General features: G+C 38.2%; 1 protein-coding gene across 1 annotated transcript in view; it reads right to left on the bottom strand.

The window, feature by feature from the left end:
• The window catches only part of LOC122815830 (kielin cysteine rich BMP regulator), a 2,917,372-nt gene that overhangs the window by 152,677 nt on the left and 2,748,243 nt on the right, over window positions 1-16,452 (bottom strand). Inside the window, exon 50 of the mRNA XM_044088633.1 lies at window positions 5,650-5,822. Within this exon, the coding sequence (XP_043944568.1) occupies window positions 5,650-5,822 (173 nt within the window). The remainder of the gene's footprint in view (window positions 1-5,649; window positions 5,823-16,452) is intronic.

Raw genomic sequence — 16,452 nt, 5'->3', positions numbered from 1 at the left:
ATTCCCACCCACCCCCAATACCCCTAAACTTATACTTGCTCAGCTACACTCCCAATTTTCTCACATTCTATCAAATTTCCTGCCTCGTTCACACTTACAAACTCTCCACTCCTGTCTTACTGCCACACCCATTCCTTAGCATCCTAATACTACTAATTTCCAACCTTGCCAAACTCACCAAACTCAACATGCCGTTGCTTTTTAAACTAATTTATCTACTCCTGCTCCTTAACATCCTTCTTTTATACCATACCCTTACTTCGTAAGAGGACTACACCCTCAGCAGATCTCCTAGCTTAGCTAAACACACAAGCTCTATCCTTCCCCTAACTGAACAAACCTATATTAACCTCCTGTCTTCCTGTCCTTACCTTCCCCCAGACTATCACAAAGTACTCCATAACAGTTATCACACAACTAGAAAGTTCTACCTAATACCCTCTAAAACCTCAAAAATATTTCCACGGCCTCAATTACTCTTACTGTTACACGGTGACATTCATCCCAACCCTGGCCCAAATAATTCCCTCCTCCACACCCTCCCAACCCAAACTACTAACAATTTGAGTTCACCTTTCTCTTCTAACTCTCTTTCAATAGCACACCTAAATATTTGTAGCATTAACAATAAAATTACACAACTCCATGCTTTAATTGACCTCTACTCATTTGATATTCTCAGTCTTACTGAAACCTGGCTTAAACCAGGCACCAAAGACAATGAAATTACTCCCCCTGGCTATAGTATTTTAAGGCGGGATTGTCTAAACAAAAAGGGCGATGGAGTTGCTTTACTTTATAAATCTGAACTGCAGGTGTCCTCTTTTGACTCCCTGCCTCCCTCCCCTGCCAATGCTGAAAAACTCTGCAGCAAATTCCAAATAAATAAAAGCAAAGCCATATATATAATATGTTCCCATAGCCCTCCTGGCAACAACTTAAATACACTTGAAAACATTCTTAGCTGGCTCTCCTGTAGCTTTCCTCAGGAAACCATCATCTTAGGAGACTTCAATATTGATTGGAACTCCTGCATATCCCCCAAACCCTCCTATCACCTTAACCTCTTTAATTTTCAACAAACCATAAACTCCCCAACCAGGAGTAACAAATCTACCAATAAACGAGCCATCTTGGACTGGATATTGGTCAACAATAATCCCCTCACATATAAAACTATTATACTCCCTGACAACATCAGCGACCATCTTCTCACCTACATCACTAAACAAAAAAATAACAATCCTAATCAGGCCAGCTATCGTACTATACGTAACAAAAAAAACTTTAACCTTCCTATTTTCCTCAATGAACTCAAACAATGTAACTGGTCAGCTCTAAAACACCTTTCACTTGAGGAAGCAGTTGCCCATTTCAACAACACATTCCTCCAAATTCTTGAGCATCACGCCCCCTCTCGCTTAATTAGAACAGGGTCTAAAGCTGCCCCTTGGCTTTCTAAAGAAACCAAGCAAAAAATGCTATTAAGGAATAAACTATGGACAAAATGGAGAACTACTAAAAACCCATCTGACCTTCAAAACTTCAAACACCTTAGAAATACCACAAAAAAACTTACCCAGCTTGATAAAAAAAATTATTACCTTCAATATCAACAAAATCAAAATCATAACCCCAAAAAATTCTGGTTAGGAATCAATAAACTGCTCCATCCAGGAAACACCAAAACACCTACTCCAGCTAACTTAGCACAGACCCCACCCAACTTAATAGCCAATACATTCAACAACTTCTTCTCTGAAACAGTCACCTCTCTAACAAAGAACATGACTCCCCACACTTCCCTTAAAAAGACCTCTCCTCAAAATAACACCCCCACTCTAACATTTAGTACAGTCTCCACAACCTATATACACAAGTCACTCTCAAAACTTAAACCATGCACTCCTTCAGCTGACCAGCTACCAGCTGAATATCTGCAGCTAGCAGCAGCAGAACTAGCATACCAAGTCTCCATCTTAATTAACAGAACAATAACTGAGTCTACTATCCCTTCCCTCTGGAAAGTCTCTCATATCATTCCTCTGCATAAAGGAGGAAACACTAATGAACTTTCTAATTTCTGTCCTATAGCCTTATTATCACCTCTATCTAAAATTATGGAACGTTGTATGCACCAACAACTTTTACATCATCTTTTACATAATAGCCTACTTTCAGACTCCCAACATGGTTTTAGACCTTTCCATAGCACTTCCACTGCTCTTCTCTCCTTCACAGACACCATCAACAAAAATCGCAATAACAACCTATACTCTTCTGCTTTATTTCTTGACCTCTCTAAAGCCTTTGATATGGTCAACCATCAACTTTTGCTAGACACTTTGAAATCTCTCTCACTTGAATCTTCAGCATTGCACTGGTTTGACTCTTACTTGAAAGATAGACAACAAGCAGTCCTTTGTGACAGACATCTATCCTCTCAGCTCCCAGTCACTATTGGTGTCCCTCAAGGATCCATCTTAGGACCCCTTCTCTTCTCTACATTTATAAATAACCTGTCTACTTCACTCCCAACATCCTCATGTATTCAATATGCAGACGATTCAACTCTCATCTGTTCTGCTATATCTCCAGCTGAACTTCATTCTTCCACCCAAAAAGTCTTTACAGCAGCAGAAAAATGGTTCCAAGATATCTGTCTCCTCCTTAATCCCAAAAAAACAAACTATTACTTTTCTTTCCAACCCTTAAAGCTGCCCCTCTCTCCTTTTCTATTGTGTCTGACAATGGCACTATCATTACACCTGACTGTTCCACTAAACTACTAGGTGTTACAATAGATAATAAACTAAACTTTGACTACCACATTGACCTAACCATCAAATATGTTAATAAAAAGATAGGTGCCCTCTATAGACTTAAGCCCTTCCTAACAGCAACTACCAGGGTGTCTCTAGCCCAAACTCATCTTATCTCGTCATTATTGTATGCCTCCCCATCTTTGATGAACCTTTCAAAATCTAACCTTCAGAAACTTGCCACAGCCTACCACAGCATTGCCAGGTTTGCCACAGGTTCCCCATTTCACACCCATCATTGTGTTAATCTCAAAAAGCTTGACTGGCTTGAACTTCACAATCTTATTCTCCTACATCAATTAGTTATCACCTATAAAATTCTCCACTACCCTTCTAATACACCCATAGTAAATAACCTTGTTGTCCCTTACAGGAATCTTACTTCCATTCACTCAGCTAACAAACTACTAGTAACCACTCTCAAAATACACAACAATGCTGGGGACTCCTTGTTTACAAATGCCATTGGCTCATACTGGAATAAACTTCCCATAGAACTGACCACTCTAGACTCATCAAATCTTTTCAGGAAACAATTAAGGAACTATCTGAAATCTCACTGGCTTTGCCCTTGCTCGAATCCTGACTGACCTCAGCATCCAACTCTCCTTTCTGCTCTCTCCATTACTCTTCTATTTGTCCCTATCACTAGTACTACCCCTCCTCTGTAGCTCTTCTACCATCCACTTGGATATTACTTTTTTCCCATAATCTCAACCTCTCTTCATACTTGTCATATTACTGTAACCTTTATACTTGTTTATTACTGCAACCTGTTATCTCACCTCTTACCTAAATTGACATGTTGCTCCCAGCTGTACAAATCTGCTTCTTAAAACTAGTGCCCTGGCACAAAATGTTTATCATAATTGTTAATACTGTAAATAGATGAATAGAGTCCTGTGTGAGTTACTACTTTCTTTCTTTTTGATTGTACTATTCCTACTCTTGCAAAGAATTTGTGAATAGAATTCCTCACTGTATGTTATAGTTTTGCTAAATTGCTTTTGCACTGTTACTATGCAACATGGGAATAGTTCTCTACATGCTTACAATTTGCATCTTATTGTGCAATTTTTGTTTTGTTTTTATTATTTGCTAATATATAGTGAAGCTTTTCTCCTCGGGCCTCTGCTGAAAATGGACATGTATCCAGTCAGACTAGCCCGGTCAACAAATGTAAAATAAAATAAAATAAATAAATAAATATATATATATACATACACACATATCTAGATAGATATATAAATAGATTTAGATATTGATAGATGTTTAGCTTTATTAATCAGTGCCTTTAAAGTAATCCTAACAGTGGCCAACCAGGTTCTTGTAGTTTATATGCTAAATTCTTTTTGGAGCATATTTTCAATACTTTCTTTCTCTTTAGTACTTTTCCAGGTCTTTGAAAATAAGCTGGAATCATATCTGCTCACGCTGTTGACCCAGATTATCTTTGAGTCTTACAAGCCTATGTCTTGGTTCTATTTACTTTCCACATTTTCTATGAATAGATCTTTCCACAATTTATTTCTAAGAAAAAAATATAATATGGTTATGTTTTTTTCTTTGATAAAAAGGGTTATGGTACTATTACTGTCCAGCTAACTTTCACAAACTGTATTTACAAGAACATGTTGGAGCTTGGTCTCCTTAGTGAAGTTATTTATGTACACGTATCACAAAGGCATTTGACTCAGTATCACAAAGGGTATATTTCAGAACTGTAGCCTTACACCAAATTGCTCTGCACTGTTTTTAACACTACCAACAGACAAACACTTTACAGTGAAAGCAGCTAATGATCTCTGGTGTCCCTTAGGGCTCAGTACTAGATCTAACACCATTCCTTATCTTTATTTACTTCATTGCCTTCTACTTTCCTAAACCTGACATGATCCTAAATAATGATCTACATTTTGCTTCATAATAAGTATCTTATTCATTTTTCCAAAAGAAAATCAATGGCCATGCACTTTTACACACATAAAAGGTGTTTGACTAATATGTATGCGTCTGTCAGTGTAAGTGCTTGTATTTGGCTAATGCATTTGTGCATGTGTCTATATGAGTGCATGCATATCTGTCAAAGAGATTTATGTGACTTGAGTGACTTATGCTTAAATGGCTTTTTTTTTTCAATTTGGTCACCATTGGGATAGTGAACTTATCCTTATATGACCCTCAGTTATTTGAGTTTGAGACCATAGCTCTACATTAAATTTACTTTGCAAATTGTCATTACCTACAACACCTCTATTCCAAGTGCTGCTAAGCTCTTAGACAAATAATTGTTTTTACGATAATGCATGGCACTGATCCTTTATACAACATTATCATTACTGTTATTGAATTACTGCATTATTTTGAATTTGTAGCTGTTTGGGTTTCTGAGCATTACCAAGTTCCTATATAAATAGCTGTTGCAAAAGGCTGCCTCATACTGCCATTTGTATATTATTTGTGTTTTAAACTGCTTGTGCCTTTAGGTATTTTCATTGTTGTACTGTACAGCTTTTATATTTACTGCATAACTTCCATTTTTTGTGCGAAAAGGTCATGACTGAAAACTGACATAGTGATCCAGTTTACTTACTTGCCAAATATATAAAAATATTATTTTTCTCCAGTGGGTAAAACACTTGAGTTAGTGGACACATGTTCTCACTTAAGCTCTCTGCAATGAAGCACTGTTATGGTGGCCAACTTTGTCTGAATGTGAAATCCTTGTGAAATTATATGGTACTCAGACTCCTGAGGTCACTTACTGCAACAACATTATATATTTTTGAATATTGCGTTATTGGTCATCCCAGTCCACACTTCTTACCTGAAGTCTCCTCCTTCGCAGTCCTCTGCCATCACGTAGGTGCATGTGCCCTGGAAGTGGATCATCTTGCCATCAAAGGTGCGATAGTGGGGGTCACCGAATGCAATACATGTGGCAGGACGTGGTATACAGTGAGGGCAACACATACCAGGGATCAGTGCTGGAGTCTCATCCTAAAAACAAATTGCATGTCACAATACATTCTTATTACCAGTTATACAAAGGGAAATGTGATACATATTTAGCACAGCTATCATCATGTCTTACTTCCTATAAACATAATATGATAATGGGCTTTACAACATTAACTCAGAATTAATGAAAGTTACTGAGTTTTGACATGCTGTAAAACTTGGATTTTTCAGATGGTGTCATATTAGCATCTTTTAACACATTTTCATTTTTAAAATCCCGGCAGCTTTTAAACAGTGTTTCATACCACAGTGTGGGAATACAATGTGACAATTGCCACAATATAGGCTTACTGAAAAAAATGCTATATCTGAAACAAAAAAACTACTGTGTTGGAAAGGTTAGCATGTCAACATTTGGAAGTGAAGTTTGGTCATTTGGTATTGCACATGCTGGTAAGAGTTGCAAATCAGTGGATTGTTTTTAATCAATAATCACAGTTCTCCCATCTTGTCAAATGTTTTTAGTCTCATGACACTGTCAGTGTGCAATGTCTTGTAGCAAAGTTTACCCCCTCTTTGTCACCAGTGGTATAGTTGCCTCTGCATGCATCGTTTCAGCTACATGTCCGATATTTTCATTCTGTCTTTCACAGTCTACTCTTCCACTTTGTCCACTTGTCAGTACCTCTGCCTTGTAATTCTGTCCAATCATTCCACATCCTACTTCCAAATTACTCATCCAGATCCATAAAACATCTCAGTTTTTCCTCACAGTCCACAACCCTTTCAGTGTTTTCCTTCAGCAGCTTGCACACCCCATTTTCACTTTGTTTACTTTCTTTTTCACCCTTTGATGAGCTCCAACTTTACACATCCTGTTCCATGCACTTGTGCACTTGCTTGCATTTGTGTTCTTTCAACCAACCTTGCTCCTCTCACATCATCCTGAAGAACCACATTTTTCAATCTATATCTAACTTCTTTCACCTATCCTCACATTTTGAGCCATCTGAACTCTCACCACATATACAACCCTACTTCTCTCTTTCTCTCTTTTCCTTACAATACCAACATCTATTCTGCTTCAGAAATACTTCATTCTTAAATATTCCCAGAGTGCTATGCTAATGGTGAGCCCAGTAAATATCTCAATCTATCATTGGCCATAACTCCTCATCCTCTGAGCATATCCCATATCACCTCACTCAAACCTCTTCCTCTCATTCCAAACTTTATCTTTTCCATCCTCCACTAAATTCTACCATGTTTCTTCCTCCAACCTCCTTTAGGGGACATTATATACATCCTTAACAGTCTAGCTCCCAGCATAAAGATCAGAGTTAAAGCCAACTACACACCCTGGCTAAATAGGGACACCAGAGCCTTACTAAAAGCTAGAGATAAAGCCTGGAAAATCTGGAAAACTGACAAAACACCTAGCTACAGGCAATACTATCAACAGCTTAGAAACAAGGCCAAGGCTGAATCCAAAATAAACAAACAAAACTATTTTCTTAGCACCCAAAGGAAATATTCAAATAATCCACAAAAATTCTGGCATGCCATTAACTCCCTACTAAAGCCAGGCAAACCATAGCATCAGCACTCAGCTCTACTAACAATACCCTAGACATAGCTTCTCAATTTAATAACCATTTTACTAAATCCATCTAAGCCCTGTCCAGTCAAATAACCAAAAACAGTCTACCTCAATCAGAACCTAACCTATCCCACACCACACCCTCTTTCAGCCTATCACCAGTGCCCACCTCAACTATCAAAAAACTCCTCCTAAAACTAAGGCCAACCACACTGGCAGCTGATAACATACCTGCTGCATACCTAAAAATGGCTAGTGACTCCCTATCATATCCTGTCTCCATCCTTATCAACCGCTCCATACTAGCATCCTACATACCCAAACTCTGGAAAGTATCTTAAATCATTCCTCTCCATAAAGGAGGTAATTCTTACGAATTTTCCAACTACTGACCTATTGCCATCCTTTGCCCCTTATCCAAAATTCTTGAGAAATGCATCCACTTGCAAGTGTTGACATTTCTTAACACACACAATCTACTATCTACCACACAACATGGTTTCCGTCCACATCACAGCATTATCACAGCCCTTCTATCCTTCACTAATTATATAAACCTTCACAGGAATGATAACAAATATGTATCAGCCATTTCCTAGACTTCTCAAAAGCATTTGATATGGTCTCCCACTCCATTCCACTGGACTCACTAACATCATTATCCTTCACCTCCTCTACTATAGCCTGGTTTAGAAGCTACCTATCTGACAGGCAACAATCAGTCCAGTGGAAAGGAACTCCATCTACACAACTTCCAACCACCACAGGAGTCCCACAGAGCTCTATACTGGGCCCACTATTGTTCTCTATTTTCACAAATAACCTCTACACAACATGCCACACTCATACAATATGCGGATGATTCAGCCCTGATCTGCTCTGCCTCATCTCCCACCACCCTACATATACTCACTCAAGATACCTTTAACTCAGTAGAAAAATAGATATCAGGTATCCAACTAATTCTAAATCCCAAAAAGACAAAACTGCAACTATCTACCCCTAATAGATAAAAAAAAAAAACCTCTCCCTTACCATAACATCTAAGGACGGCACCATCATCTCCCCTTCTAACCACTCCAAACTTCTGGGCCTTGAAATAGACAATAATCTCCACTTTGATGTTCACATCTCACATACCATAAAACTAGTGCACAAAAAACTAGGCTCCCTATACAGGCATAAGTTGGGAGGGTGGCCTAATGGTTAAGGTATTTGCCTTATAAACACAGGGTGCAGGGTTTGAGTCTCACAAGGGATAATTGGCTAGGCTTAAAATGGCTCACAAGGGCAGTTAGCTTAGTACTAATCTATGAACCTATGAACCTATGAACCTAGTAGATAATAAGTCCTTTCTCTCGCAAAAAGCAAGAGTCACTCTTGCACAAAGCCACCTCCTCTCAACTCTGTTATACACAGCACCAATCTTTACCCAAATCAGACAATGTGACTTAGACAAACTAGAATCATGCTACAATAAAGTTTGCTACTAACTCAACCTATAGATCCCATCACTGTGCTGCAATAAAAGAACTAAAATGGCTTGAGCTACCACAGCTACTTAACTATCACCAGCTGGGCACAGCCTACAATATTCTCAAATATCCTGAAAAAAAACCCTCATTATCCAACCTACTTACTGTCTATACTGCAAATCGGTACTCAAGATCCAGTGAAAAATCTCTCCTCTCCATCACCAAGGCTAACGATAATGCAGGGAAAGTGCTCTGCTCCCACACCGTTGCCAGAAATTGGAACTCTCTTCCCCTATCCATATCCACTGCTCCCTACACATCCATATTCAAAAACTTCTTCAAATCGCACCTTCTTAGTACCTGGTTATGTCCTTGTATCACATAACCCTACCCATAGTACTATTAGCTCCCAAACCTCCTCTCTGATCACACGCTGGATCTCTGATCCCCTGTAGGCTTGGTCATCTGACAGGGTACTTTTAACTGTAGAATCTTACTTGATATATTTTCTTCTCTTTCCAATGTATAACTGACATTGTCTTTTTACCCATGTTCTATATCTTCTTTTACCTGGAGTGTTTTATTAATTTCTTGTTATATTTGTATGCTCAGCATATATGATAAAACCTGTTTTGTGTATTATGTTGGCTGTACTGTAACTGACATTGTCTTTTACCTATGTTCTATATCTTCTTTTACCTGGAGTGTTTTTATTAATTTTTTGTTATATTACTATGCTCAGCATACATGATGTGACCTGTTTTGTGTATTATGCTGGATGTACTGTATTTGTATAACTTGATGCTGGAGCTTTTCTCCCCGGGCAAGCCTCCGCTGAAAATGGACCTGGTCCAGTCGGAATTTCCCGGTTAACAAATGTAAAATAAATAAATATACTGCCCTGGCCTCCTTTTCTTCCTTCCACTCGACTGTTTCTACACGCTTCCAACTTTGTTCTCTTCTTTACACACTGACTGCTTTCTATATACACTCAAACCTTGCACCTTGACCTCTTAGGTCAAACCTCTTGGCTAGCTAAACCCTGTCTTCATTCCTTAACCTAATCCTTACACCACAAATGTAGATTAATCTATGGAGTAACAGTATCTCTAAGGATATGGTGAGTTTGATGTACCCATTTCATTTCACAGTGAAAAACATATATTTGGAATTAAATGCTGCATTACATTTCCAATCATCCTGTCCTCAGTAGTTCATGAAAGTTAGAAACATTTACTCTCTACAAGTTCTTGCTTATGCAGAGGTTTGCAAGTGTATAAGCTTAGAAATGTCTCTGTAGCTTATTCAGTCTCCATTATACAAGCATTGCGACTGTTCCTTTACACAATATTATCATTACTGATATTGGATTACTGCATTATTTTGAATTTGGAGTTATCAAGTTCCTATATAAATCATCATCATCAGCCCCCTTTTCCCATTTTCTACATAGGGTCGCTGAATCATATTAACTGTCACCAGCTCTCTCGATTCAATGCCACACTCCTGCTATCTTCGACAGTCATGCATGACTGTCACAGATGATCTTTTACACAATCCATCCAGCTCTTTGCTGGATGTCCTCTTTTCCTCTTACCTTCTTCCTGTCTATCCCAAATCTTCTTCAACAGATTGTCTTCTGGTTTTCTGCACATGTCCAAACCACAGTAATCTGTTTTCTTTGATCTTTTCTGCAATTGGAGCTACTTTGGCTTCTGCTCTTATGTCCTCATTTCTTCATCTGCTCCACAGAGTGTATCTTACTACCCTACTGAGGCAGTTTATTTCCATCACCTCTAGCTTCTTCATCTGTTCTGCCTTTACTACCCAGGTTTCTTTACCATACAGTAGTACTGGTCACACCAATGTCTTGTACACCTTACTTTTCAGCTATTTTGGCATTCTTCTATCATAGACTACACCTGATGCTCTACTGCCTAGCATTGCTACTCATATATTATTTGTGGTTTAAATTTCTTTTGCTATTAGGTATTTTCACTGCTATACTGTAAAGCTTTGATATTTATTGCATAAGTTCCATGTTTTTGTGCACCAAGGGACAAACAAGTAGTTGTATAATACACTGTTTTGACTTGGTAGATACTACTGAGAACATGGCCACTTTGAATGAGCTCTTGGTACTGTTTGTACTGCATACAGCAATCTAGCCAAGAATTGAGAAATGTTTGCTTAGAATGAATGCATGCAACTTGTGTGATGTCCATAACCTATCAAAAAGAAGGGTTGCTGCAATCTTTTTTTTTTTTTGCTTCTTCTCCAAAGTGGAGTGATTTCAGAACTCATTAGTTTAAGGACAGCACTGAAGGGGTTAGCCCCAAACATCTGGGTGTTAGGGACTGCTGCCAAAAGAAAAACAATATATATTGAAAGCAATGGATTGCTATACTTTTGGCTGATTCAGTTTCTGGGGACATGGCATTTAGCCAACTGACATGGAGTCTTGCATATATACTTGTATATATGTGTTGCATTCCTTATTCTGAAAGTCATACTTTCATAGGTGTGTACTAGGCTAATGACAACAAGGACCTTTTAAGTCTAGTTATGTATCCTAAATCTTTGACAAGTTCTGGTACCCTAGAAAAGCATAATCAAGGGCTTGGGAGATGAAACATTTACAAGCAGGAGCCTGGGAGATAAACCATTTATCTGTGTCAATTATATAGATAGGTGCTGAACCAGGGATGACTTTCCTGTTCCCTACCCAGTTGTACAAGTTACAATTGAATAGGGATAGTGAGGAAATCTGCTTCATGCAGATGGGGAGCCTGTTTCAGAGAAAGGGTAGTCTGGGATACCCACCTGTCTCTCCAGCAGGTCCTATTTATATCACAGGCAAAGTTTAAGTCTTTAGAACAGGTAATTCCGGTTCTGTTTGTTTTGTGGATATGCAGGAAGTCTATCAGGGTGGGCTTTGACAATGCCTTGTATGCAAGGCAAAGACCTGTACTTCTCTTTTGCAATTTGAAGGATAATGAATGGTTAGCTGTTATCAAGATGCATTGTTCTACAATAAAAACATGTCTACCCATCATCAACACATGCCACAGGATTTATAACATCGTCTTGATTTACCACTTACTTAGGTAGATATGCTATCTGTTTAACATGACAGTAGAACGATAGTAAACCCAGGAATGTACCTCCCCACTCACCCCACATACTTATGTGTATGTCTGTACTGGTTAGTATATCCAAGGTCATGGTGTAGGGATTGAACTCAAAGCTGTTTAAACATTCTGCTTCAAAGGGGAATGTGCGATGCAATTAGCAAATAACACACAGGTAAAAAGAGGTAGAAAAGGTAACACAATGTTGTATCACACATCAAGATAGGGATCTCCTTGGAGTCCTAAAATATTACATTGGATAAGTTTTAAAAGTATTTTACAATGGAGACTAAGAGACACTTTTATGTTGACAGTATCTTAAAAATTGTGTACATGTCAGGTTGTATGAATGTACACACTACTAATGTCCAACAGTGAGTGGCATGGAATTAAAGTAATTTAGAATAAAGAATGTAAGAGTCCATTGTAATAGATGGGATTGTAACAGAAAGCAGCATGGTGAGAAGAACAGGTGGTGTAAAGGAAAGCCTGCACAAATGGCAGTGAAGGACAGATTGAAAGGAATGGAAGAGTCCATGGTAATAGATGGGGGTGTGACAGAAAGAAGCATGGTGGGAAGAATAGGTGGTGTAAAAGAAAGCCTGCAGAAATGGCAGTGAAGGATAGATTGAAAGGAATGGAAGAGTCCATGGTAATAAATGGGGGTGTGACAGAAAGAAGCATGGTGGGAAGAATAGGTGGTGTAAAGGAAAGCCTACAGAAATGGCAGTGAAGGACAGATTGAAAGGAATGGAAGAGTCCATGGTAATAGATTGGGGTGTGACAGAAAGAAGCATGGTGGGAAGAATAGGTGGTGTAAAGGAAAGCCTGCAGCAATGGCAGTGAAGGACAGATTGAAAGGAATGGAAGAGTCCATGGTAATAAATGGGGGTGTGACAGAAAGAAGCATGGTGGGAAGAATAGGTGGTGTAAAGGAAAGCCTGCAGAAATGGCAGTGAAGGACAGCTTGAAAGAGACAGGTGAGAGGAAATGTGACACGGTACATTGTGCAAAAGGTACCACAGAGGTTTTCTGTTGCTTGGCACCTATATTTTCCTTTTTTAAATGAAAGGACCAATAATGCTGACATGGTAAAATATAAAATAAATATCAAATCTCACTTTCAAGCATACAAATATGAAACCAGCAGTAATGTGTCTGAATTAAGGGTGGGTACCAGCAATGAAGGAAATTGAAGTTCAGAGGGTGTGAGAAAAGAAGCAACTTAAAAAGGTATCTAGTATAAGAATGGGAATCCATGTGAGAAAACAGTCATAGTGCCAGGCCACAACAAAAACTGATAGGACAGCATAGCCTGTAATGGATACAAAAATGCATTTCAAAAACATAAGATTAACACTTCAGCTTTTTTAAAGGAAGTATATAACATTTAAGATTCATACAGGTATGCTTGTTATACTGAGACCAATAGACAAAGTAGAAAGCCTCCAATCATGAACCATACCTACAACCATGCCTCACAATTTACATCTTGAAAATGTTAATTTCAGAGAAAAAATACCATATAAGTCATGTGAAGTTTTATGAGAACAGTCAGTAAAGCTTAAACAGGTACATCTGGATACAAATCTAAGTGATGCCCAGTCTGGGGAATGTATGGCTACAACACGTCCCTGTGTATACCTAATAGTCAACCACCCTTACATATGAAACTTTTGCAAGTGTTCTTCACCCCCTTTTAAAGAGAGAAGAGTTGGAGTTAGACATGCCTAGAATATAGACAGAGGTTATTATTCTTGGACAGCAGGTGACAAAAGGCCATGAGAGTAACATACTCCTTCTGGAGTTTCCATTTCCCTAGAAATAATAATAGAGTCAGACGGATGTCAAAGAAAGTGATGTGTAGTGTGTAAACACAAGTCCTACAAACAGCAGAATGTAGCATTACATGTCTACTCTCCAGGAATTAAGAAGGAAGAAGACAGGTCAAAATGTCAAAAACTTGGCAACAGTATACGATACAGATGTAACAGATAAACATAACTAGGTTGTAAAAATAAAAGTTACAGGAAAGCAGGCAACCATACAGATGCTTTTCATTTCTTTAATTATCATGATTACATAAAAAAATGTAGCTGTAATGTCTGCACAATATATTGCAATATGACTGTGCTTTTTTACTGAACAGAACATCGGGTTAAGAAATGCTACCTGATAATTTAAATGTGTGTATATAGATACAGTCCAGATGCTTAACATTAATAGGCGATTCTGCCTATAAAAGAAATGGTAATACACCTAAGTGAAGAAAAAACTCTTTGGGCATTGGGGTGGCAAAACCCAGCTGCAGGATCTATGTCATGAATTTCTCCACAGAAGATATTAAATTATGGGTATGTTACATCAGACAAGCTGTTAATAAAAATATTTTCAGTGTGACACACAGAAACCATTTCCCATCTCACATTTCATACATCACAAGTTATCTATGAATTAAACATAAGTGCAAGTAAAAGTTCTAGGCAGAAAAAAAACAAGTATAAAAAAGTTAGCACTAAGAAACTGGCTACATAATTTTGGAACACTACTCTTGAAATGAAAGGTAGAATGTATATTCAGTAGTTTCAATATTTTAATGTTCAATGCTGAGTGATGGTTTGCACACAGACTCCCTTAAAAAGTGTTACATATTATTAGAATATAAAAATATACAAACATCCATGTGAGTCTTCTGGGTCTATATTGGAGAAATTGAAATTAAATAAAAACAAAAGGGCAACAAGCAGAGAGATACATTTGGAATATCCAGTTCATCAGTAAGCCAGGGTAGTAATGAATGGTCATTGCATAGCATCCACCAAGTCCGATAAGTAGTTTATTTAAAGTTTTGGTAGTGTCTCTTATGGTTAATGTTATAAGGAATTTAGATGTTGGGCATGCTCACTGCACTTGTTTTCCCTTATAAATACATTATGAATATGCAAAGTAGCTCATACTACTAGAAGAACTTAGATGAACGACCTCCATGGTATAGTAGACTGTGAAAAGATGTAAGGGAAGGTCCAAAAATGTCCAGAGCCATCAAGGAATTACAAACATGGGACATAGGTAGTCATTAATAAATACTGGGTATTGAGTAGAGTATCTATGGTATTACATTGGGGTGAAATGGCTAGGCTTGAAATGACCTCTAGGTTGATAGCCTAATAACCTCCTAAGAACATCAAGCATGACATGGAATACACAAAACTATGGGCAGAAGACAAGTTGGGTATGAAGTAAAAAAAGCAGTTATTCATATACCACATGGTGGACACAGGATAGCAACTAACATAAAAATCTAATAGTGATTTGGACCAGTGAAATCTTTATCCAAAATCATTATGTTTCCATTTAACAACATCAGCAAGGCATACTATGGGAGCAATAAATGAAGAGAAATGAAACAGCAATATATATAAACTGCCAAAAAAGAGAGTAAATGAATAAAGCTAGTAAGTACCAGGGGGTTGGTAAGGAAGATACAGATTTTGTTTCACAAAAAGAGTAGTGGACACTTTCAACAGCCTCCCAAGAATGCATATGATACAAAAAATAAGTTATTATGAGTCATGGGGGAAAATTATGTCTTTGGTTAAGTACATTCTGTAATTTATAAACTCAGAGGGTCAGCCGTCAAGCTTACAGTCTATTAGCCCTTGAGAAATGTGACTGAACAAAACCCCATTTTCTTATTCTGTACTTCTCATACAAATATCATGATTAATTATTAAACAAATTAATAACGTCCCCGACACCTAAAATATGCTTTGTCTAATCCCAGCAAAAACTAAGACCACCCACTCTCTTTAAGAGTGCTGCTTCATCAGTTGAATTAATCTCCAACAGTGCAGTTATTGAATAACGTCCCTAATACCTAAAATAAGCTTTGTCTAACCACAGCAAAAACTGAAGACCACCCACTCCCTTTAAGAGTGCTGCTTCATCAGAGGAATTCATCTCCAGCAACAATGCAGTTATTGAATAACGTATGTGTTATTGTATACATATGTAACCCTTACGGGCCTTCTTTGGGCCTCTAAGCTATTGCTCCTGGTCAGCTATAGAACATCAGTGTGTTCCCCTCACCTCACTACCTTGGTTCTCTCAGGCCATTAAGCTGGTCTCTTCCCTACCTACCCTCATACCTAGCCACTCTCTCCGCTACCTCTTTCCCTTTCTCGTCTATCTCCTTTTGTAACTGCCCCTCAAACCTCTACCTATTTCTGGCATCTGGCCTGTAACCACCTTCTTTCACTCACACAGTTTCTCAACTAGCAACTCCAGACCCAGTGCCTCCCCTTTCCCTATCAGAGTCCATACTCACTTCTCTAACTTAGCCCCCAGCTTAGTTACTACCCAATCCCTCCCCATAGATTTGTACTGAAGAAACAAAGCAGACCAATATATAACAGTTAACCAGTAAACCCTAAGGCTTAACTCTCTTTTATAGCATTTACCAA

This window comes from Protopterus annectens, chromosome 11.part0, assembly GCF_019279795.1.
Source record: "Protopterus annectens isolate FY-2018-M chromosome 11.part0, PAN1.0, whole genome shotgun sequence".
Classification (NCBI taxonomy): Eukaryota; Metazoa; Chordata; order Ceratodontiformes; family Protopteridae; genus Protopterus; species Protopterus annectens.
The sequence above is the reverse complement of the archived record's forward strand: the minus strand, read 5'-3'. Positions and strand labels throughout refer to the sequence as shown.